Consider the following 23,645-nt stretch of genomic DNA (forward strand, 5'->3'; position numbering starts at 1 on the left):
CCTCTCGCCAAAGTAGGCTCCGCCAAGAGACGGTTACTATAACCTCCCCGCCAAAATAGATGGTTATTAATAGTTTCCACCTAAAATGAAATACTCAAGACCCATAATAAGTCCATAGCCCCCATTTTTTCAAAAAGGGCAACTACGGACTAGGGGAACTTGTAGAGGTAAGATACTAAATTCACCTTAGACTAACAAATAGTTCCGCTAAGATAAGAGATCAGGTGCCAGGTAGATAACATGGAGCCAGGATCAGAGCCAAATATAATAAACATTCCCTGACACCTCGGGAATGGTAGCGCCAAGATCTCTATCAGCATGAGACAAAAAGGAAGAATATACACTGGGAATACCGCCCAACCAATGGGGAATAAACAACACGTAAAGGTCCGTATAACATAGTACACCATATTAATATTAAAAGGCCACGTGCTTACCAACCTCCATCATCACACGAACGGAGAATATAATTGGTGGAAAGCCTGACAAGGCAGTTGGCCACACTCTCTCTCCCTCTGGCTATAAATATCGGAATATCTCCAAATGGTAAAGCATCCATCATCCAATATTACATACTATCTCTATATATTCTTACCACATCATAAATACTGATTCTCACGCCGGAGGGTGGTTACGAGAGAATCCCCCCATCATATTCCTCGTAACAAGCTCACGGTGTTCTCTTTTGCAGGAAACCACCATCTATGCCAAGAAGGAGTCTAACACATCGTGGGGAATACCTAACCACAACCCTTGGACTAAGTCATTAGACCTAAGGGGTGGATTCGTGTTTCTTCAGTCCTATTCATTACGATTCTACGTACATGATGTTTAGCATGATTAGGATCATGTTCTTACAGTGCCCGAGACTACCCCTGACATAAGCCATGTACTCCCCTGTAAATGGGCTTCCCATACAAGGCTCTTGGTCGAATTTGATAACTAAACGAGTTTCATTTGAGGCTCGAGCTCGAAAAAACTCACCTTGTTTCGAGTTTTTTATCAATATAAGCTCGAGTAGTTCGTGATCATCTAAACTCGTTTACGCCCCGAGAAGAAAATAATTATTTTTTCCAATTCACCAAAGCAACCCATCCTTTAACGGGCTCGTGTTGTCGGGCCACCATTAAATAACCGGACTCTGCCTTCTCTTGTACCTAACTTCATTTGCAAGCAACATTTTAGGGGTTTTCAGGGTTTCTTTCCTTCTTTCTAATAATATTCATTTCCAGATTCAATTCGTGTGTTTTGTAACCCTAATAACTTTTCACCAATTTCATCCCGTGGATGGAAGCTCAAGTCGGTATGTCTACTCATGGAGGAGTCGCGGACAGTGGCACCGCCGTTAAGTTTCTCCATACTCAGCCGCCGTCCCCCTCGCCACGTCATCAACAGTCGGCGGAGATTGGCACCCTTTCTCAGCTTCTCGCCGGAGGTATTTCCGGCGCTTTTAGCAAAACCTGTACGGCTCCACTCGCACGTCTCACTATTCTCTTTCAGGTAAATTATATTATTGACTTATTGTTAATTATACACATATATATATATATAATATAACATTATTTTTTACGAAATTAAAGTTTAGCCTGATTACGAAATTAAGGTGCTTAATTTGATAGTTAATTTTATATTGGTTTCTGCAGGTGCAAGGTATGCATACTCAGGGGGCTTTGCTGAGCAGGCCTTGCATATGGAGCGAGGCAACGCGTATTGTTAACGAAGAGGGTCTTAGAGCCTTTTGGAAAGGAAATCTTGTTACTATTGCTCATCGCCTTCCTTATACAGCCGTTAACTTCTATGCGTATGAGCAGTACAAAAAAGTTAGTATCTTTTTTCATTTAGTAAGGGATCAAGATAATGTGTTGTGCTGTTTATGATGATGCTATCAAGTAGATCATAATAATGGATGTGAATATGGATCACCAGTAATATGTTTTTATTTTCCATCGTTTTCAGTTGCTAAAGTCAATACCGAGCATAGGAAACAACAGTGGAACTGCAGGTGCAGATGCTTGTGTGCACTTTGTAGGTGGTGGAATGGCGGGAATAACAGCTGCTACCGCCACATATCCTTTAGATCTCATCAGGACACGTCTTGCAGCACAGGTGTAAAATGAATTCTTTGAAATTTCCTATTATTTTTCTTCCTTTTGTCTATTGCCTATGTAGAAATACGTATAAAGCTTTTGGAACATATTCTGTTGTTCACAGCTTGATGTTTCTATATCAGTGTTCTAAAAAGCATTAGGCGGATCTAGGCGATTGCTCGTCTGCCTTACGCTTATCAAAGGATTAGTTGGATAATTAAACATTAATCAGCTTATAAATGTTTGAATTACCTATTTTTTCACACATGATTGAATTGTACAATAACCAATGATGCTTCAGCAGCCATTTGAAATTGTAATTTGCAAGACAAGTTGAAACATTGAAGATGAGGTTGGAACTCAGAAGATGAAATCGCAACTTGGAGCTTGCAAATTATAGTCGATTGCAGCAGGTAAGTAAGTTCAACCTTAGTTAAGTCACTTAATCTTTCCAATTTAATCATGATTAATCTTATCCGCTCACTTTGATTTTTAGAACACTGATTTTTGTTCAATTATGTTAGTATAGTATGTGTTCTTTTGCATCTTATTAATACTTAAAACTCCTTCTATATAAGCTACAAACTCACATATGTTAATTATTTCACAGAGAAGTACAATATACTACAATGGAGTTGGGCATGCCTTGCGTACAATCTGTAGAGACGAGGGAGCTTTAGGCTTGTATAAGGGACTTGGAGCAACACTATTGGTAATTCATATAAGCGTACTTGTTTTTGTACCCTTTAAGATTTAGATTTTTGTAAGATTAATGTTTTTTGTTATCTTAATTACAACATTATCTATTTGTGCTTCATGCAGGGTGTTGGACCAAGTATTGCTATTAGCTTTTCTGTTTATGAAACCTTGCGGTCTTATTGGAAATCTTATAGGTAAAAATGCTGTTATCCATTGTATGTTACATACTTCCAAAAATGGAGACGTCACACACCACCACATAACCATTTATCTAGTTAAGAAAATGGAAGTAGGCTACATAAAACAGGAAAAAAACATTCTTTTGTAACAATAACAAAAAAGGTGAATATCTTCATATGTTCATATGATAGGCCGGATGATTCAACTGTTATGGTGAGTCTAACTTGTGGCAGTCTTTCTGGCATTGCTTCATCAACAGGTAAGCATGTGTAATCATAATAATAATAATAAATCATCACAAGTAGCATATAAGCACATAACTATTTATGTTCAACAGCCACATTTCCTTTGGATCTTGTGAGGCGGCGAAAACAGTTGGAAGGAGTCGGTGGACGGGCCCGTGTTTACAATAGTGGTCTCCTTGGGACACTTGGGCACATTATGCGAACTGAAGGATTACGTGGTCTTTATAGAGGGATTCTTCCAGAATATTATAAAGTTGTCCCTGGTGTAGGAATTGTGTTCATGACATATGAGACACTGAAGAAGCGTTTATCTGAATTATGAACCACCACCTTTCTAGGTGAGAGATTTGGTGTTTGTTCCATTTTTCTGTATTTGTGAGCCTTCAAATCTCTTGGGTCATACCCATGAGGACTACCTGGTTTTCCATTATGACACGTGCTAGGGAAATTGTTATGGTTTTTGTAGGTTACTTGTTATACAGGCGCGTTACGTTGCCCAAAGTTAAATTTTCTTTTGTGTAGAGGTCGTAATTTTGGAAATGCTCGTCTAAATTATGAAGCATTTTTATATTCTGAGTTTTGATAGTATATTGTATTCGGCTGTTGGTTTGGATCTTGAAATCGGTCTTGTAGACGATCAGCTCTTTAACCTTTATTATTTTTGTAACTTGCATTTATATATATATGTATTATGATAATGAACTAATGTTTTTAGATAAACTTACAATTTGAAAAAAAGAAAGAAAAAACCCAGTTTGAAACTGTCAAAACATTTCAGTTTTGGTCAGGTTAATCTAACCAACCTGGACTAGGGGTGTTGATTGGGTATCAGGTATGGTTCGGGTTATTTGGCTTTTGTTGTTTTAAAGGCCAAATGATATCTGACCTGAGTACTCATTGGGTTAATCAGGCTTAATTTGGTTGGGTTTCGGGTATTAAGAGTTATTCACATAGAAGAAACGTTGTAGTATTTACAATTATGTTAGTCAAGTGGAAAACAAAGTATCAATATTTTTTATTTAGTGCATAAGTAGATCAGTTGAACAACAAAAGCGAGTTACAGTGTAGAGGGTGTTCGTGGCTTTAGTATACGGGTTAGTTGGTTCGGGTAACTTGGGTATTTTATGCTTGAAAATTTAACCAAAACCCAACAACTGGTTTAAACGGTTTCTGGGCGTTTAGTTTTTGGTTATGTTTTGGTAAGAGTTCTTTGGGCATGGGTAAATCAATCGGTCTTGTTTTGTAGTTTAAAATCGTAGTAAGAAGGGAACTTGAATTGGTATGGACGGTTGATAGCAGTAAGGACGGTTGACATCACATCTCATGAACGCTCACTTGGATATTGAGGGTAGTTTCAAATGATGTGAAAAAAAAAGAAAAGAACATGAATACCCTAGCTAAATGGTTATATAATGTCAGGGTGCCGACCACAAAACACAAGAATGTTTCTTGTCTGGTTCTTATTCAACATATATATGCTTTTAGCATATAACATTTTTATGTATATGAAGGCGATGTGAATTTTTTTTCATCTACGTTTGGAAGTAACTTTAATCACGAACCAAGGCGTAAAACAACAAACTAAGAACAACAAACTAAGAGTGATATATATAGAATTAGAAATTGATGATTCACTGATACATCAGACACACTTGTGAGCTGTAAAGCTAGTTTTACACTCTTTACTTCATAACAATACTTCTACTAAGTTGTAACAATTAAAACATACCAAACCATATAGAATTTTAACATATAGGACTGCAGCTTTATTTGAATCAAGCACTTGCCCCATGGCCTTCACCTTCGTAGCAATCTGCCACAGCCACCTGAGTCTTCTTCTGCACGTTTTTATATGAGTACCGACTCGTTATAAATACATACACACACAGATTTGTTGCAGTGATCACAGCTAGTAATAGATAGAAGTGATCAAGAGGGCTACTGTTCAAATCTTTTCCAAACCAACTCTTGCCAGACGCTTTCGTAGTCACATGATCAACAAGCGTGATCAAGAAACTACTCAAGAAGTTTGCAGCCCCGATCACGCTTAGGTACAACGCAATTCCTAAACTTCTCAATGAATCAGGGACTTGATCATAGAAGTATTCTTGAAGTCCAACCAAAGTGAACCCATCCGCGACCCCAATAATTATGAACTGTGGTGCTAACCAGAACACACTCATGGTGGTCGACCCGTGTAATGGATTGTTTTGCACGATGGTTAGCCGCCTCTTTTCAACAATGGCAGAAATGACCATTGTTGTGACGGAAAACACCATACCGATTCCTATTCTTTGAAGGATTGTGATTCCTCTTTCGGTTCGGGTAATTCTTCTTAACAAGGGGACTAAGATTCTGTCATAAATGGTTACCGAAAGGATCATTCCGCAGGCGGTCAGGCCGAAGATTGAGGCGGGTGGGAGGATGAACTGAGGGGTGATCTTGCGGTTCATTAGCACGCCTTGTTTGATGAAGAATGTTGAGGTTTGTGCTACACATAAACCGAATGGTAGTGAAGTTAGCCAAATTGGGATCATGTTCAAAAGTAGCTTCATTTCCTCGACCCTTGTTACGGTTGATAGTCTCCATGGATCGTGTTGTTTCCCGTTGGAGAAATCTTGTTCTTCTGGTATCGCGGCTTTATCAAGAAACCTTTAAATGGAAAAGCGTTAGGACGAATCATGTAACAAAGGGGCCTGGGGTCTATTGACCCTAACAAAGTTTTCTATTAAAAAAGGTATGCAATGTAGTCATTTTCTTGTGGTTTGATCCCTAAGAGAATGAAGAAAAAATCTCGTGTTCCTAACCGAAAAGTTTTAGTTATGTCACTGATTAAACATGTTTTGTAGCACTAGCTAAATGCCCGTGCAATGCGGCGGCGTGCATGCTCAACTCGACACTGAATGCAAGTCATTGTCAGGACACAAGTCACCTGATGATAGTGCGCACGTAGACTGAAATTTGACGCGTAGCTCGTGCAAAGCCGGTTGCATGTAACCGAAGATTGAACACGCGTAACCGGACCCGAAAGCACGTTACCGAAATTAAAACATGCTTAACCAACACCAGGTGTGTAATTCATTCAGATTACCGACGCTTACCAAGATTAAACTATGTGGGTTACGTGGTGCCGGACACACGTTTATCGCCCGGTACATGCAAACAACATATGCGTAATGAATGACGAAAATCATCATCATCATCATCATCATCATCATCATCATCATCATCGTACTCAGTATATCCCACCAATAGCAAAGCTATGTTAGGGTCTGAGGAGGGTAAGATGTAGACAGCCTTACCTCTACCCCATAGGGATAGAGAGGCTGCTTCCGGTGAGACCCCCCGGCTCGATAGTAGTTTTGCATCAAGCCTTGGACATAAAGCACATAGCACTCAATCATCGGGATACCGGCTGATTGGTGCATGTACCCTCGTCTTTCGGCTATCAACGCCACCACATGATGCCTGATTAACCTTCCGCCACTTTTAACGTTATTTTCACGAGATTAGTAAAATAACGTCAAAATTAGTGCAATTTCACTTTTGCCCACCCGAGGGTTTACACATATATACATAATATGCGCGCACCTCAAGCAGGGCGTAAAATGAATGACGAAAATCAATAAGCAAATCTGAATTATACAATAATTTCAAATAAATCATTTTTTAAACCAACTTGTTTTGGCCTCAAAACCATTCCGACTCGACAACATTCTGACATTGCCCCATTTTACTCGAACTTGTACCGACCCGAACCTTATTCACTTTTTTTTGTATCGACTCATTCCGAACCAGATCTAGTTTTATAAATAACTCGGGCTCGCCGACTCGACATGTTGTCAGTCCTAAATGTTAATCACGTAACATGTTAATTTTTTAAAACTAAAAAACTATAGCAATATCATACTCAAATTAAAGAGAATAAAATGTCCGTTTTTATGGTGTAAGTTTTTTGAAAAAATAATAACGTGTGAAAAGGCTATGGTCGTTAAAAAGTCGTGAGGTAGTTGGTTATGAGTTGGGGGTATGTGTGTAACTATTTTTTAAATTAACAAAAAATAAGTGAAATTGAGGGACCAAAGTTGTAAGTGTATTTGGAAAGATGACTTTACGTATACTTGTGAATGGTTGTGAGTAAAGACTTAATTGCCCCTAATAACTATATTTTAGATGCAATGTCTGTTGTATATAAAGCAATGAGTTTAGTACTTTTTAAAATTTAAGAGGTCCCTAACTCAAGCTTTATATATAGTATAGATAAGAACTGACACCAATTAAAAGTCATGGATCTGACACCAACATGAAACTAGTAAAAAGAGTTTGTTATGATAATATATATATTGGCGCCCGTTAAAAATCTTGGAACTGACACTGACGTAATATAGCGTTTAAAAGTAAAGATACCACAAGAAATTTGCTTACTTGAAAGTTTCTGTGTGGCCAAGTAGCCTTTCTTGAACCTTTTCTGATTTGGACACTTCATGCAACTCATTGGGGTTAGAAGGGTAAGGTAGATTTCTCTTAACAAAGGCTGCGACGCATACTTGAACCATTGGCTTTAACGGGCTTCCTGGCTTTCGATATCGATAAAAAGGCCTACCGATGATGAAGATCACAATCGAACAAGCCATTACGATGGCGAGAATAATATCTGCTTGACCCCAACCTACCTTATCTTGCACATAGACTATAAGAGTTACACCGAGCAATACTCCAGCGCAAAGGGCCGCATTCCACATATCGAAGAACGTCATCTTCTTTTTGCGTTCGTCTGAGTGATCGTCATCAAACTGATCGGCTCCAAAACTTTCTAAAGATGGTTTGTGGCCACCTGTGCCCACGGATATTAAATATATTGCAACAAAGAACATGATTTCGTGGATCTTCCTTGGTTCTAAACAAAGCCTGCTACTCGCACAAGGTTTTAAGCTCGGAATCAAACTAGACATGGTCAAGAGAATCAAACCCTGTACTCAATAATTAAATATGATAAATTAGATATCTTTTGATAGTACTTGTGTTATTATTGGATTGTACATTGCAATACAAACAAATAATCTAGCTAGAGTTATCAAATACACAATCATATTAACTTGTTATAAAGTTAGAAATTGGAGGTACCACTAGATAGATAATCGATGATAAAAGAACAGTGACGAAACGTCCCAAGTAAGCATCGGCTAGAAAGCCTCCAAAAAGAGGCATTAGAGTCGTCACACCGACCCAATGATTAGCGCTCTTAGCCTATGTCTTCACGTCTTGATGGAGAACTTTAGTAAGATATATGATTAAACGTGTTGCTATTCCGAAGTAACTTAGCCTCTCGGCGAACTCAATTGCTGCAAAAAGGTTGACATCAGAAATCACAAATAACTTTAGTCATGATATTTTGTAAACCAAAAACCCTAAACCCGAACAAACCTATAATTTTATTCAAGTCTAGACATCATCACATAACTAGAACGATATCAAGAATGACCATTACGATATACAAATCCTGCTAACTGTTTAAATCTTTATATACTAACGTTACAAATTTTTAAATAAAGCTTTTATTTTTTTTAAATTGTTACGTAAAACTTTTAATAAGGTATGTTTTATCTGAAAAATGAGGCTAGAACCACAATCTTTTGGATTTTTGGTAAACCAGACCCATGACCACTAAAATCCCAACTATACAATGTTTTGCCCTTTTGAAATTTGATTTTTAATCCCATTAATTAATCAAATAATGAATATATACTTAAAATCTTTAGTAACTAAGAATCAAAGTTTTATTTAACTTGAATCAAATGTCATTGTATTTATGCTTGACTAATGGTTATTAGGTCCTTAGAAGTTAGAAATGGCTTGAATATTATAGGCTTGTAAACGAGTATGCTTGATATATGTTTAATACATAAGTTTAAACTTAAAATGTTTATTATCTAACTAGTTTTTATATACTTGTAAATTTATTCATTTTATATAAATTTATATATATAATAATATAAGACATAACAAAATTTCATTTAATTTTGTATCACAATTATATATAATAATAAGAATATTTACTATGTTATTACATAAATAGTAATATATTCACATAAGTAATAAGTTTGCAAACCTAGTTAAACTCGTTGCATGAAGCTTGTACTCGAGCTCTTCTTGTTAAATGAGCGTAATTTAGGTTTGAGTTTGACTTGACTCAATCAACGAGCTGACCACGAGTAGCTTATAAATGACTTGACTTGCTTTTAACAAAACTATTTAGTTATGTTTTAACCAGTTTAAAAACATCTCTTCCGTGTATAGTTTTGACTTTTGAGATAGTAACAAGGATAAGGATCCAAAACTCATCAATTCTTAACATTAAAGCGCACACAAAAAGATCTTTTTGACACTAGTTAGTGAGAATGAAGAACAAAATGAGGATCCTTACCAATAATAAACAAGGACGCTTTCCAAGCCCCGGTTGCGGAGAGGTGTTCGACCTCTATGATCAAACGAAGAATCATAAACCCATTTTTGTTCATCAATTTCTACTTCTTGACCATTTTCAAGATGCTCCATATGTATCACTTGCAAACCATGCTATTAGGTTTGAATATTGGAGAAGAGTTTGTGGCTTTCAATGGGAACAATTTGGGTTGGTTTATATAGTAAATATTTCTGCCTTATGTTCCATTTTTAGTGGGCTGGTAATAATTATCAAGAATTTCATCTTATGCGAAGTGGTGAATCATTATTTATTATTAGAGTGGACGATTTGATTAATTTATTTATACATGAGTTCATCGAAATTCGAAATTATACATATTAAGTGTAGGGATGATAATGAGGTCGGTATAGATGCATTTATACATTTAATACACATCAACCTTCCTCCCAATTGTGAAACGTGTCTCATGTTTGTTTACATACTATTCGAGCACCTGTTACTCGTTACTTTCTGTTTACCCATTTATACTCTTTAATAAAAGACTATAAGTTTTGTCACTTGTCATTTTTACATTAAACTTTATCATTGTTAACAAATTTATAATAGTAAAATAATAGTTACCATTTTTAAAATTTATGCTTCAGAATTTATTAATTTAATATTTACTTTCATTTTTTTTTTCAAACATTTGATATTTATATTATCTTTTGCTTTAAAATTGTTTTAAAAACTATTGTACAACGACTGCATTAATAGCGTTTAATGGGTTTATTGTTTCTTGTATATCAATTGTTTATTAAATATTGTATCTTCAAGAACTACCCATGTAGTACACGGGCCTCAAACTAATTTATGATATTTTGTTATTTAAAGTTACTCGATTGGATGCTAATTTTTTGAATACTAGTTTTTATCCACCGTATAATGGGTGTTGTTCAAATTTGGTTTTTAATATTATCGTTTTTAATATTGTGAATGTATTTTTTTGGATTTTAGTTTATTTATTGTAAGAAGTTAATAATATATTTTGATTAATTTATGTTGGGTCATGTTCATTTTAATGAAACGTTGAATGGATTATCTACTTAATTTTTATATTAATTCGTTTATGTTCATTTGTTATAATTTGGATATTATATTGTTAAAATTTTCATTTAAGTTAAACTTAAAAGAAAAAAGAACGCCGAGTAACTAAATCCATGTTGAGAAATCAAACTAGGGCTTGATTATGAGGTTTGTTTTACATTTTACGTTTCTAATATTTATATATTATTATTTTGTATTTAAATTTTATTTATTGTAAGAAAATTAATAATATACTTAGGGTTTGATGATAAAAGGTTTTCACAAATAAATGAGATGTTATAACCCATTAAAAAACTATATGGGTTTGATGACACCCGTGACCCACTTATTTTTTTATACTATAAAATTGTTTCATAATTATAAATAATATTTTTTTAAAAAAATCAAATATTAATTTTTAGTATATCCCTATTTTTTAGGTTTTTCATATCAATATTTGGTGAGATTAATTTTTAATATAATAAGATGTTATAACCCATTTAATGGCTATCTGGGTTTGGTGAGACCCTTACCCGTGAATTCGGGTCAAATGCATGAGAAACCACTATTTACAAATAAAACAATCTGAAGACTTAAGAGAAAAGAGGAAGGTTTCATCTATATACATACTAAATTTTATCCCCCGTATTACGGGGGCTGTTTTACATTACTCGGTTTTAATATTTATAAATTTTTTTGGGTTTAAATTTTATTTATTGTAATGAATTTATAATATACTTAGAGTTTGATGATAAAAAGGTTTTACAAATAACTAAGATGTTATAACCCTGTTTAAAAGTTATCTGGGTTTGGTAAGACCCAAGACCCACTTATTTTTTTTACTATAAAATTGTTTCTTAATTATAAATAATATTTTTTTTTAAAAATAAAATCATATATAATTTTTAGTATATCCTATTTTATAGGATTTTCACATCAATAATTTGGTGAGAACAATTTTTAATTTAATGAGATGCTATAACCCGTTTAAGAAATATCTGGATTTGGTAAGACCCATACCCGTGAATTCGGGTCAAATACATGAGAAGCCTCCATTTAAAAATCAAGCAAATCTGATGACTAAAAAAAAGGATATTATGGGGGTTATTTTATATTGTTTTTCTAATATTTATTTATTTTTTGAATTTATATTTTTCTTATTGTATCAAAGTTAATAATATACTTATGGTTTGATGATAAATTGTTTAACAAATAAATGAGATGTTAATAACCCGGTTTAAAAGTTATATGTTTTGATGAGACCAAGACCCGTTTATTTTTTTTTACTATAAAATTGGTTTTTTTAATTATAAATAATATTTATGAAAGTTAATAATATACTTATGGTTTGATGAGACCCAAGACCCGTTTATTTTTTTTACCAATAAAATTGGTTTTTTAATTTAAATAATATATATATATATATATATATATATATATATATATATATATATATATATATATATATATATATATATATATATATATATATAGGGTAAGGATCCTAAGAGAACCCTTTGCAAATTGAGAACTTTGAGAACCATTTTGAACCACTAAAAACATCTTTAGAAAAAATATTTAAAAAAAATCATAAAACAAAAAATAATAAAAATTTTTAAAAAAGTAAAAAAACCAAAATTCTTATATTTCATTCCGGTTTCATTAAAAAATATAAAAATAAATAAAAAAACAAAAAAAAACATTGTATTATACACATATGTATAATTTTATATAATCTTTAGTTACGTAATATACACATATGTACAGTATCATTTATCTTAAATTATACACATGTGTACAAAAAAAACATGTAAATGTACATATATGTATATATTATACATATGTGTATATAACTTAGCTAAACCGAGTTTTTTTATGAAACTGGGATGATAAAATAAAAATTTTGGTTTTTTTTACTTTTTTGATTTTTGTGTTTTTTTTTATTTTATGATTTTTTTATTTATGGGTTTTTTATGGTCAAAAATGGTTCTTATAGTTCTCAATTTCAAAAAGGTTATCTCATGATCCTGATCCTATATATATATATAATATATATATATATATATATATATATATATATATATATATATATATCTTTTTTAAAATAATTAAGATATTAATTTTTTATATATCCTATTTTATAGCTTTGCTATTGGTGGGATATACTGAGTACGATGATGATGGTGGGATATACTGAGTACGATGATGATGATGATGATGATGATCCTATTTTATAGGATTTTTACATCATAATTTGGTGAGAATATTTTTTTTAATGAGATGTTATAACCCGTTTAAGAAATATCTGGGTTTGGTAAGATCCATACCCATGAATTCGGGTCAAATGCATGAGAAGCCTCCATTTAAAAATCAAGGAAATATGATGACTCCAAAAAAGGGAGAGCGACCACATCACGACATCTAGGATTTTTGAATCTTCGTTTATATATACTATAGATAGATAAGATAGATGCTAAATATATCTAAACCCGATTCAATATATCAAGTACTTAATCACAATTCTAAAATAATTTTCATTTTTCAAGTTGGTAACAACGTTAACTTACTTCATGATATGTTCTTTTAGATTATATTAGATTACTATTATTGGATCTTGAATAAGAAGAGCTGGTTTCGTTTCTTTTTTATTTTATATTTTGTTTTTTGTTAAATTTATTTATAGATTCTGACATTCTGCTATGCCAGGCTCCAGTCCGGTGCCTTACATTGGTATTAAATTTACTCATAAACACAGTTCTAAATATCATATTGAGTTAAAACTTTCACGTAATACTTAAAACATCAATCATTCATATATAAACATTTAAAACTAAAACATGTCTTTAAAGCTCAAATGTTGGGCTAGTATTAGTATGGTTGTACTTGATATTGGGCTTATATTTTAAAACCGAAATCTCTTGGATCTTGTTGGGCTTTTGGGTTGTTTTGGGCTTGCGTGTAGTACCTATATAAACAATGTAATTAGGTTTGTTATAGGTTAGCCGTGTGAGAGATAGACGAGAGAGATATTGGTGTATTGTGTAACCGGTTGTGGTTAAGCACTTGACGTTTAATATACGTGTGTTTTGAAGCATATTCTTTGTGTTCTTCGTGTGTTTGTTTACATAATATTGAATCATCTCGTGTTAGTTTTCGCATAATCACGAGACTGTGTGATATCACATTGAAAGATCTGTCTAAAGGACTTACAATTAGTATCAGAGCCTATTAACCTATTTTAGGCTCGGTGGTGATATCGCAGATTCAAGGATTGTTCTTGTTATTTGTTTTGGTGGCCGTGGTACTTGTTTTCATGATGATCTACTCGTCGGAGAAGGAAAGGGGTTATTTTTGGATTGAAAATTGACTTAACTTTGGTTAAAATTTAAATCCCTTTGATTTCAGGATTTAGTTTGTTACCAAAGTTACCTGGTCAAAGACTATTTGGGTTTCTTGAGAGTTCTCGGGCAATTTTCATCATTTTCGGCCATCACGTGGTTGTTCTCGGTGAAATATGTTAGTTCTCGGGCATTTTTGTGTGTTCTCGGCTAAATCCAAGTGTTCTCGGTGGTTTTTGATCGTTCTCGGTCACTTATTAGTGTTCTCTATTGACTTTTGGAAGTTCTCGCTCAACCAAGAGTGTTCTTGGTTGACTTTATGGGTTCTCAGTTAACGTTGGTTCTCGGCTTGTGACTATACATCTGGGTCTATTCTTATTGGGTCTTAGTACAACTGATAAATTAATTGGACTTATATACTGGACCAGGCCATTAACTATTTATCCAAAATGGATCAAATAACCAATAGTTCATCAAATGTTGCACTACATCAAGAACTGGACTCCATAATGGGAACTGCTACTCGTGTACCCCGTTTGCTATCTCATGAGGGGTTTTCCGAGTGGAAGTTTAGATTTTAAAAGTTTGTGAAGATGAAAGATGCCAAGATTTGGAGAAGTATTGTTCGAGGTTCTCAAGCTATCACCTATCAACGTGAAAACTCTTAAGAAGTGGCTGGGAAGCCTGTTGAACAGTATGATGAAGCAGACTTTGAAAAGATTGAAGAGGACGACAAGGCTCTTGCTACTCTGACCATGGCACTTTCACCCGAAATTGCCTAGGGATTTAGAGAATTACAGTCCGGAAAGGCATTGTGGGAAGCCCTGATTGAGGTGTATGAGGGTAATAAGGATATAAGGAGAAGCCGACAAGATCTCTTACGACAGAAATTCAATATGTTCAATCATGTTCTGGGAGAGTCTTTGGAAACACAACTGCAGAGATTTATATCTCTAGTTACTGAGATGAGATTCGCAAACATGAACTTGACCGCTGCTGAGACAAACAATAAACTGGTCAATTCCCTGCCACAGAGCCGGGATATGAATGTTGCAGTAATTAAGAAGACGAAGGATCTCAATAGGTTAACTCTGTCAGAAGTCATGGCAATAATCAAAGCTTGTGACATGAATGACAAGCAACGTGCCATAAATCATGAGAACTCCTACAATGCAGCAGGCTACAGTGTTGCCTCTAACAATGCTCTCATCTCGCAAGACAACTTCTCAATGTTTAAGTCTTCTCAGGGGCAGTACACTCCTCCGCATCAGTCTCAGAATAACTTTTATATGTTTAAGTATGCTCAGGGTCAATTCACTCAGGCACCACCACAACCATCTCCCGTGTTCTTTCCTCAATCTGCTCAACAATCTGCTTCTGCTGCTAAGCCCCATCTATCTACTGCACCTTCCAGTCAGTCTCCTAATCAAATACCCTCTATTTCAAAGGAGACTCAAGCAAACATCGCCTTAACGACAGGGTTCATGAATTGCTACAACGCCTTTCTTGCTGGATATCTGGTCTAACCAGTTGTAGCTGTTGAGTTGGACCAAATTCATCCTGATGATGTGGAGGAAATGGACATCTCTTGGCTAATCGCCATGGCAGTTTTTCGCTCAAAGAAATTGACAAAGAGAACGGGCAGAAACAACTGGAATGTGCCGGCTAATCAGAAGGTGGGATTTAACAGACACTCTGAGGTGCTACAACTGTCACGAGCTGGGTCATTTCGCTCGTGAATGCACTAACCTAGCTAAGGAAGGAAACAGAGAAAGGGCAATGGTTCTAGTGTGAAACGCAAGAAGAGAAAATGCAGCAAGTGCAGGTGAAGGTGAGCGAGTCTTAGTAACTCAACAATTCTCTTGGAATGATCAGATGGCAGCTCTCAGCATCAATAATCAGATTGCAAACTTTGCTCGAATTGAAGTTGCTGAAGAGAGAATGAGGAACAAGTTAAGGAACTTCAATTTTCTTTCATGGCCTTCACTCCTTCCAGCTCATCCGAAGTAAGTTCTGAATTATGTTCTCAAGTTTGTATTAATAAAGTAGATTTATACAAATCCCACAATAGTAACTTGCTTAGAGAAATGGAAGGAATAAAATCTGAAAATTTTACTCTTAAGAAAAATGAGAAAGCTTTCAAAGATAAAATTGAGGCACAGTAAAGGGATTTTCTAAACTTCAATATGATTTTAGCATAAAATGCTGTCACCACCTAGATGCCAAACAGAAAATTGCTGAGTTAACTGCTGAACTAAAAGCCTCTAAGTTAGAGATCATCAATTTAACTAATAAATTTAAAATCGCTGAATTAGACTTTAAGAAATTCGAAGGCTCCAGTGTTGTTTTTAACTCCATGATCGAAAATCAATTATGGTGGAAAGAAAACGCTGGTGAAGGTATAGGGTACAGTGTTGTACCACCTCCATATAACGAGAACTACGTTAGTCTTCCTTTTATCAAAGAGCAGGATGAAAAGATAAAAACCATGCAGTATGGTAAAACAACTAAAAATGGCAAAAATGCTCCTGGTTTAGTAAAATCTACTGAATCAACCTCAGGAGTGAATGATACTAATGTGTTTACTTCACGTGCAGATGAAGTAATTGTTGAGGATGGACTGATGAGGATGATGATTTCCTTGTTTTGAATAATAAAAACATTAATTCTCATATTTCTTTAAATTTTCTTGCTTTGAATTCCATGACTTCAAATGTTTGTGTGGGCTTTGTTTTTAAGAGAAAATACAATTGTGCGGTTGATTCCTCTAAAACTTTGAAATCTGGTGGTATGTTTTTGAATAAATTTGATAAAAATAAGAGTTCTCATAAACACTCATCACCTAAGTTTGTCAAAGAAGGAAGTTCAAATGGTCAAAATTGTGATAAATCAAGCAATAAGTTAGGTGGTAAATGCCAAGTAAAGAAAAATAGCTCACACAACAGATCCATGCCAAAAGTAGACCACAATGAATTTTACATAAAACGTCAAACATGTTTTAACTGTGGCATTCCTGGTCATATTGATAGAAACTGTCCACACCGTCCATATGTCCCATATTATGGATATTATCAGAGGTATATGCCTCGAAATACCTCTCAAAAGGAATCAAGGTATCATAAGGCAAATCCTTCTAACAGTGATTGGAAACGAAACAAGGCTAACAGGTTTAGTCCTCATCAGACCAAGCCTAACACGTTTTGGAAAAGTGATAGAAACTGTGCTTCGGTCTCAAGAACCAAGTCGCTCCTGAAACAAGTTCGAAAGTCAAAGTTATTTGTGTCTCTCACTTGAAAAGCAGAGAATAAGTCATCCATTCATACAAATGACAAAGCTTCTAAAACAAGATATGAATGGTTGCCTAAATCTCCGGTAATCAAGTTATTAAGTTCGATCTTAGATAATCGGGAAGACTTGTCATGGCAACCCGTGACAAGTTTAGATAAATCTGGTTTACCCAGTGTTACTATGGACTGGGTACCAAAAACTAACTGATCTCGCACATCTGCAGGAACATCTATGGAGGAACATCATCAGACCTTGGTATGTTGATGGTGGCTGTTCCAGGCACATGATAGGAGACATATCCCAACTACACGACATTCAAATCTTTAACGGTGGGTATGTTTCCTTTGCGGGAGGAGAGAAGGGGAAGATTACACAGAAGGGTACTGTAAGTAATGGTGTGCTCAAATTTGAAAATGTATATTTCGTTCCTGAGTTGAAGCATAGTCTGCTTAGCATCTTGCAGATTTGTGATAAAGGCTTTTCAAGTCATTTTACTAACAAAGAGTGCTTGATTTTAAAACCTGGTATCATCATACCAGAAGTTTGGGTTCTTGTCGATCACAGAGAAAAGATATTGCTTATGTGATCGATATGACCCAAAATGTTCATGATGGAATCGCCTGTTTATTTTCAAAAGTGTCAGAACATAATGCCATGCTTTGGCATCGTCGTCTTGGTCATGCAAACATAAAAAATCTAATCTGTCTTGATAAAAACGAATTGGTACGTGGTTTACCCGTCAAAGATTTTGTTACTATTGAAAAATGTGTGGCTTGTGCTTTGGGTAAACACAATCGTAAATCTCACAAGCCAAAACTTGTGAATACCATTTCATCAGTTTTTCAAATGGATTTGTTCGGTCCAGTTCATGTTTTGAGTCTTTCTCGCAGCTCTTATTATCTAGTTATTACTGATGATTACTCACGTTTCACTTGGGTGTTTTTCTTGTCAAATAATAGTGAGGCTGTAGAATTGATAAAACTCTTGGTAGTTCTTATGGAGAATCAACTCTACTTAAAGCTGAAGGGTATTTGTTGTGACAACGGCACAGAATTCAAGAACTCAACACTGAATTATTTTTTTGCCGAAAAGGGGGTGCTTTGACAGTATAGTTCAGCTCGGACACCACAACAAAATGGAGTTGCTAAGACAAGGAACATGACTCTTATAGAGGCGACAAGAATTATGTTGTGTGATTCAAAGTTGCCTTTGTTCTTTTGGGCAGAGGCTGTTAACACGACATGTTATGTCCAAATCGAGTGCTGATCAACAAATTTCAGATGAAGACTCCATATGAGATTGTTTACGATTACAAGCCCACGGTTTCACATTTTCGAAATTCGGATGTCCATGTACTTTGCTGAATTTTGAAATGGCTCCAAAGTTTGGAGCCAAGGCTGATGATTGTTACTTTGTTGGATATGTTGGTCGTACCGCCTACAGAGTTTACAACAAGACAACTAAGAAGATAGTGGAATCGTAAGACGTGTGCTGGCTAGAAGAGAATGAGACTAATGCTCGTGTCGGTCCTGACTGGTTATTTGATTATACTGAACTCTTTAAGAGTTTTAATGTGTTTGTAGTTGTCGATACAAAAATTTCGAGTGCCGGTGCTTCAAATTCTGTTGATGAAGAAAAAGCATACCTACTGACTCTTATATGTCTCCAGTGCTGGGTATTGATCCTTCAGAATCATTAGACACCACTCAGTCGTTGTCAGCTAGTCAACAATAAGATGTTACAGAAACTGTGTCTTCACTAGCACCTGCAGTTGATGCTTCATTAGTTGAGGGGGATAGTACGATTCGTCAAATTTTTGGAAGCACTATGTTCCCAGATGTCATACCAAATGAATACATTGCCAGTCTTCGTACTCATACAGTACGGCGACATCTGGATGGAAGAACACTCTTACTAAAATCCTTGAAGATCCAACAAATTTACCTTCTACCAGCTCTGTTCCCGGGCATTCAATTCCGACAAGAATTCAACGAGATCATCCAATTGACAATGTCATAGGTCCTCTTGAAATAGGCTTGTCAACCAGAAGTCATACCTGACACATCAACAACTGTTTATTTTCTTGTTTCATCTCTCAGATTGAGCCCAAGTCAGTTGAAATGGCGCTACAAGAGCCAAGATGGGTGGACGCCATACATGAGGAATTGAATTAGTTTGAGAAACTCAAGGTTTGGAGATTAGTTGAGCTGCCAGTTGGAAAGAAAGCGTTAGATACAAGATGGGTTTTCCGTAACAAGCAAGATGATACTGGTGTTATTGTTCGAAACAAAGCACGGCTCATAGTTCATGGTTTTCGTCAGGTTGAAGGCTTAGACTACACTGAAGTGTATGGTCCTGTGGCTCTACTTGAGGCCATTCTGATTTTTCTGGCATATGCTTCCTACATGGGATTCACGGTTTATCAGATGGATGTCAAGACAACGTTCTTGTATGGAGAAGTCAAGGAGGATATTTTTGTGGATCAGCCACCAGGGTTTGTAATCCAACTCATGTTTACAAGCTAGACAAAGCCCTGTAAGGTCTTCACTAAGCGCCTCGGGCATGGTATGCAATTTTGACGGCTCACCTTTTAGGGGCATGGTTACAAGAGAGGCACCATCGATCCGACTCTGTTCCTTAAAACTGTTGGGAAAGATATGATCTTGGTTCAGATATATGTGGATGACATTATCTTTGGGTCTACTAGTACTGCACTATGTTCTGAATTTGAAGAAGTTATGAAAAAGAGATTTGAAATGAGTTCATTGGGGGAGATGACAACTTTTCTGGGATTAAAGGTTCATCAGAGTTCGATAGGAATTTTGCTGCATCAAGGAAAATATGCTAAAGACATGCTTGCAAAGTTCGAGTTTCAAGATTCTAAGAGCGCGACAATTCCTATGGCGGAAAGACCTCTTATTTTATCTGATCCTGAAGGGAATCCCGTAGATCAAGCTAACTATAGGTCAATGATCGGATCTCTGATGTATCTCACCGCCATTCGCACTGACATCATGTTTTATGTCTGTCAATGCGCCCGTTACCAGGCTAATCCTAAACTCTCTAATTTGATTGTTGTTAAACGTATTTTTAGATATCTGAAAGGGCAACCGAAGCTAGGTATTTGGTATCCCAAAAACAACTCAGATTTTGATTATATGATTTTGCTGATAGCAATTACGGTGGAGATGATATTGACAGGAAATCTATGCCTGCTGGATGTCAATTCTCGGGGTGATCGACTCATTTCATGGCAGTCAAGAAACAAAAAATGGTGTCTACGTCCACTTCCGAGGCTGAGTATGTTGTTGCGTCAGCCTGCTCTTCATAGGTTATCTGGATGCAACATCAATCGCTGGATTACGGTTTTGAATTTATTGACACCCCAATCTTTTGTAATAATGATGCTGCTATTGCTATTGTTAAAAATCCTACTCATCATTCAAAAACCAAGCACATTGGTATTAAAATTCATTTTATTCGTGACTGTTACGACCGTAAATTGATTCATCTTGAGCAAGTTCACACTGATAATAATGCGGCAGACTTATTTACAAAACCGGTCAGAACATCCAGATTTAATGTGCTTGTGGGGTTTCTTAAAATGCTTCGTTTCAATGATTGAGTCTTTTTAAGGTTAAATTTGTACATATATGTTTTCATTTTTTTAAAATAATTTGCACAAATTTAGGAGGGGGAAATTAAAAAATTCAAAAAGAGTGCGTGTGTGTTTTATTATTAAAAATACAAAAAAAAAATTAAAAATATACGTATACACTTTCGCTTAAAATTATGTTTGTTACTCAAGTTTGAGGGACATATACTTATATATGTTTGGTCCTGTCATTTACTTATAGACAGGATAACCATTCACCTAAATACTGAAAGCAACTAGGGCGATTGTGGTTTTGTCTTAATTCTTTCGCTTTAAATTATGTCGGTTACTCAAAGTTTGAGGGACATGTATTTCTATATATGTTTGGTCATGTTATCTATTTGTAGACATACGGGATAGCCATTTACCTGAAAACTAAAAGTGACTGGGGCGACTGAGTTTAAAATTGTCTCTGTAACAAGTGGGAAGTGATATGATTATTTAGTTAAGATCTTTTTAGAAGCTTAAAATATTTTCAAATGAAATTTGATCCAACCTTTGGAAAATGAGAGTAAATTGATTATGTGTGCCTAACGTGTGAAGTTACTAGGTTTAAAAGGTTTTAGAACAGTCATTGATTTGGATGGTAGCTTTCCATGATGCGCAAAATTGTAGTGATATAAATAAAACCTGCTAAACTTACTATGAAGAGTCATTTAAAGAAATGTGCATGTCCCCAAATATATATATCCGACTAACAGGTAGAAAAGTAATTACCCAGTCATACACGAGCCCGTTAGTGTCTTGATCTCCAAAATACTATGTTTTTGTTTTTTTTTTAAAAAAAAGAAAATTTTTATATATATAATATTGTGTTACTAAATTTCGTTTTCAAAAGCTTAAAGGGTCAAACTAGAACTACAAGGGTGAGACATTCAAATAAGTCCTAAACACTCTGAATGTAAGGCATGTAAGTCCGGATGGCTTGTAAGTCCAACCTTCAACCTTAAAGCTTAAAATTTTCATTTTTACACAGAAAATCTTTTGATCAAGCACTAGGGGGTTGGAGTCAAATTGGGGTGATCGGGGAAAACCAAATATGCTTTGAGAAGAGATAGGAGGCATCACAGGTCAATGAGTGATGTCCATCTAAGATTTATGCCTAATTGAACATAAATCATATCACTGATTCAATGAAAATCATGCTAAGTGTACTATACCTGCTATCAACCTGTCTCTCTATGTTATAATAATGCTGAACATTAATCATTGTGAAAGAATCTTAATCAATATGATTCCATGTTCAGATCTTTTCTTAAGAGGTTGCATGTTTATAAAAACTGAGTCAGATCCCAAAAATTTGCTAAGTTACAAGAAGACCGAGTGATTAAATTTGTTTTGTGTCATTATTTCTACTTTTATTTTGTTGTTTTTATCATTGTTTTTATTATTTTTATTTTTACCTCATGATACTCTTGTCGAAACGAATGCTATAAAAGATCGTTTTTAAAACATGGATCAAGCCCATGTTTGGGCTTGAAAATCTTTTCTCGACCCAAGTCAGAATGGCCCATAAAAGTTTTGATGAATGTAACTTGGATTTGATAGTTTGGCCCGTGTCCATCACATGTTTTCGGCCCAAACTTAAAATTTTGATGTTTAAAAGGCATAAATCTGCATGATTGGTTTCATTATCTTAAATCTCAAATCATTAATTTCTCTCTAAGCCGAAAACCCTAAGCCTCTAAGTCATTCATACTTTCTTTCTTCAAAAACTTACGTGATCAACGTTGGTAAACTATAGGTAATTGAAAATCTTGAAAAAGGGGTTTTCAGGTCACTATTGGATGTTCTTTGGATGGAACAAAAAGTTGGATTTTTTTAGATCATTAAGTTGTGAAAAATGTTTAGGATGAAGAATTATTTTGTTTGTGGGTTGTGTGTTTAATATGTTATGAGTGTTTGAAGTTGCAGGTTTCGATAATAATGGTGGTTTTGGTGATTTGGAGAAGATGACACATATCTCGAGATGAAACCCATGGCTTCTCAAGGCCGACATCCGTATAGATCTCGGGATCTTGGGTTCTCGGGATAATTGACTGAAAAATTATAAGATCCTCAGGGGTTCTTGGTCAAACTTTGACCGAGAACCAACATTGAGTGACCGAGAACTCATGTTCTCGGTAGCACATGACCTTTATGAACAGTGTTGGACAGAAAACTATCTTTTGGACAGAACTCACCCTTTATTGATAGAAAACTCAGTTTAATGACCGAAAACCACCTTTTATCTATTAAAATTGACATTAATTTACAAATAAGGACTAATATTATCTAATTTGCATTTTTGGTTCTTGTTCTTTTTCCAAGTTGTCAATTATCTTTATAATACTGAGTGATTATCCAGTTAAGTGAATACACTATTAACTTGACTCGTTTGTTGCAGTCATGGCTGATCAAGCACTATTGAAATTTGTGGATACTCACAATATTGCTGGATGTTTATATGATCCACCACTTATACACAAGGAATTCAAGTCCATGATAGTGGGGCTCAACACCTGCAGAATTTCTCACGCTATACGAGAAACCCCTATCATTTGTAAGAAAATGGTGACAGAGTTTTGGAACAATGCTTCCATTAACCAGAGGGGTGTTGGGGGAGCTGTGACCGTTGACTGAAGATTCAGAAAAGGCCTGTTGTCATCTCAGAGGCTATGATTC

At 35.2% G+C, this 23,645-nt stretch overlaps 2 protein-coding genes across 3 annotated transcripts; one reads left to right on the plus strand and one right to left on the minus strand.

Moving 5' to 3' along the window:
- The first annotated feature begins 1,108 nt into the window (after window positions 1-1,108).
- Window positions 1,109-3,751, plus strand: LOC143553634 (uncharacterized). The gene is made up of 7 exons (XM_077043584.1): window positions 1,109-1,500; window positions 1,644-1,820; window positions 1,957-2,106; window positions 2,698-2,799; window positions 2,910-2,980; window positions 3,158-3,225; window positions 3,304-3,751. Exons 1-7 carry the CDS (start codon window positions 1,288-1,290, stop codon window positions 3,531-3,533), a joined length of 1,011 nt encoding a protein of 336 aa, XP_076899699.1. The 5' UTR covers window positions 1,109-1,287; the 3' UTR covers window positions 3,534-3,751.
- A 1,107-nt stretch (window positions 3,752-4,858) lies between these two features.
- On the minus strand, window positions 4,859-9,823 carry LOC143553636 (protein NRT1/ PTR FAMILY 5.6-like). Of its 2 annotated transcripts, XM_077043586.1 has the most exons (4): window positions 9,636-9,823; window positions 8,336-8,553; window positions 7,637-8,181; window positions 4,859-5,863 (listed from the first exon to the last, which is right to left on the minus strand). In XM_077043586.1, exons 2-4 carry the CDS (start codon window positions 8,417-8,419, stop codon window positions 4,987-4,989), a joined length of 1,506 nt encoding a protein of 501 aa, XP_076899701.1. In that variant the 5' UTR covers window positions 8,420-8,553; window positions 9,636-9,823; the 3' UTR covers window positions 4,859-4,986. The 2 variants fall into 2 exon arrangements, with proteins under 2 accessions (XP_076899701.1, XP_076899700.1); XM_077043585.1 differs by lacking the exon at window positions 9,636-9,823 and having other exon boundaries at window positions 8,336-8,747.
- Between the last annotated feature and the right edge of the window lie 13,822 nt (window positions 9,824-23,645).

The sequence above is a fragment of the Bidens hawaiensis genome, unplaced genomic scaffold, assembly GCF_021521415.1.
Source record: "Bidens hawaiensis isolate Kalapana, Puna unplaced genomic scaffold, B.hawaiensis_p1.1 tig00017344_1, whole genome shotgun sequence".
Lineage (NCBI taxonomy): Eukaryota > Viridiplantae > Streptophyta > Magnoliopsida > Asterales > Asteraceae > Bidens > Bidens hawaiensis.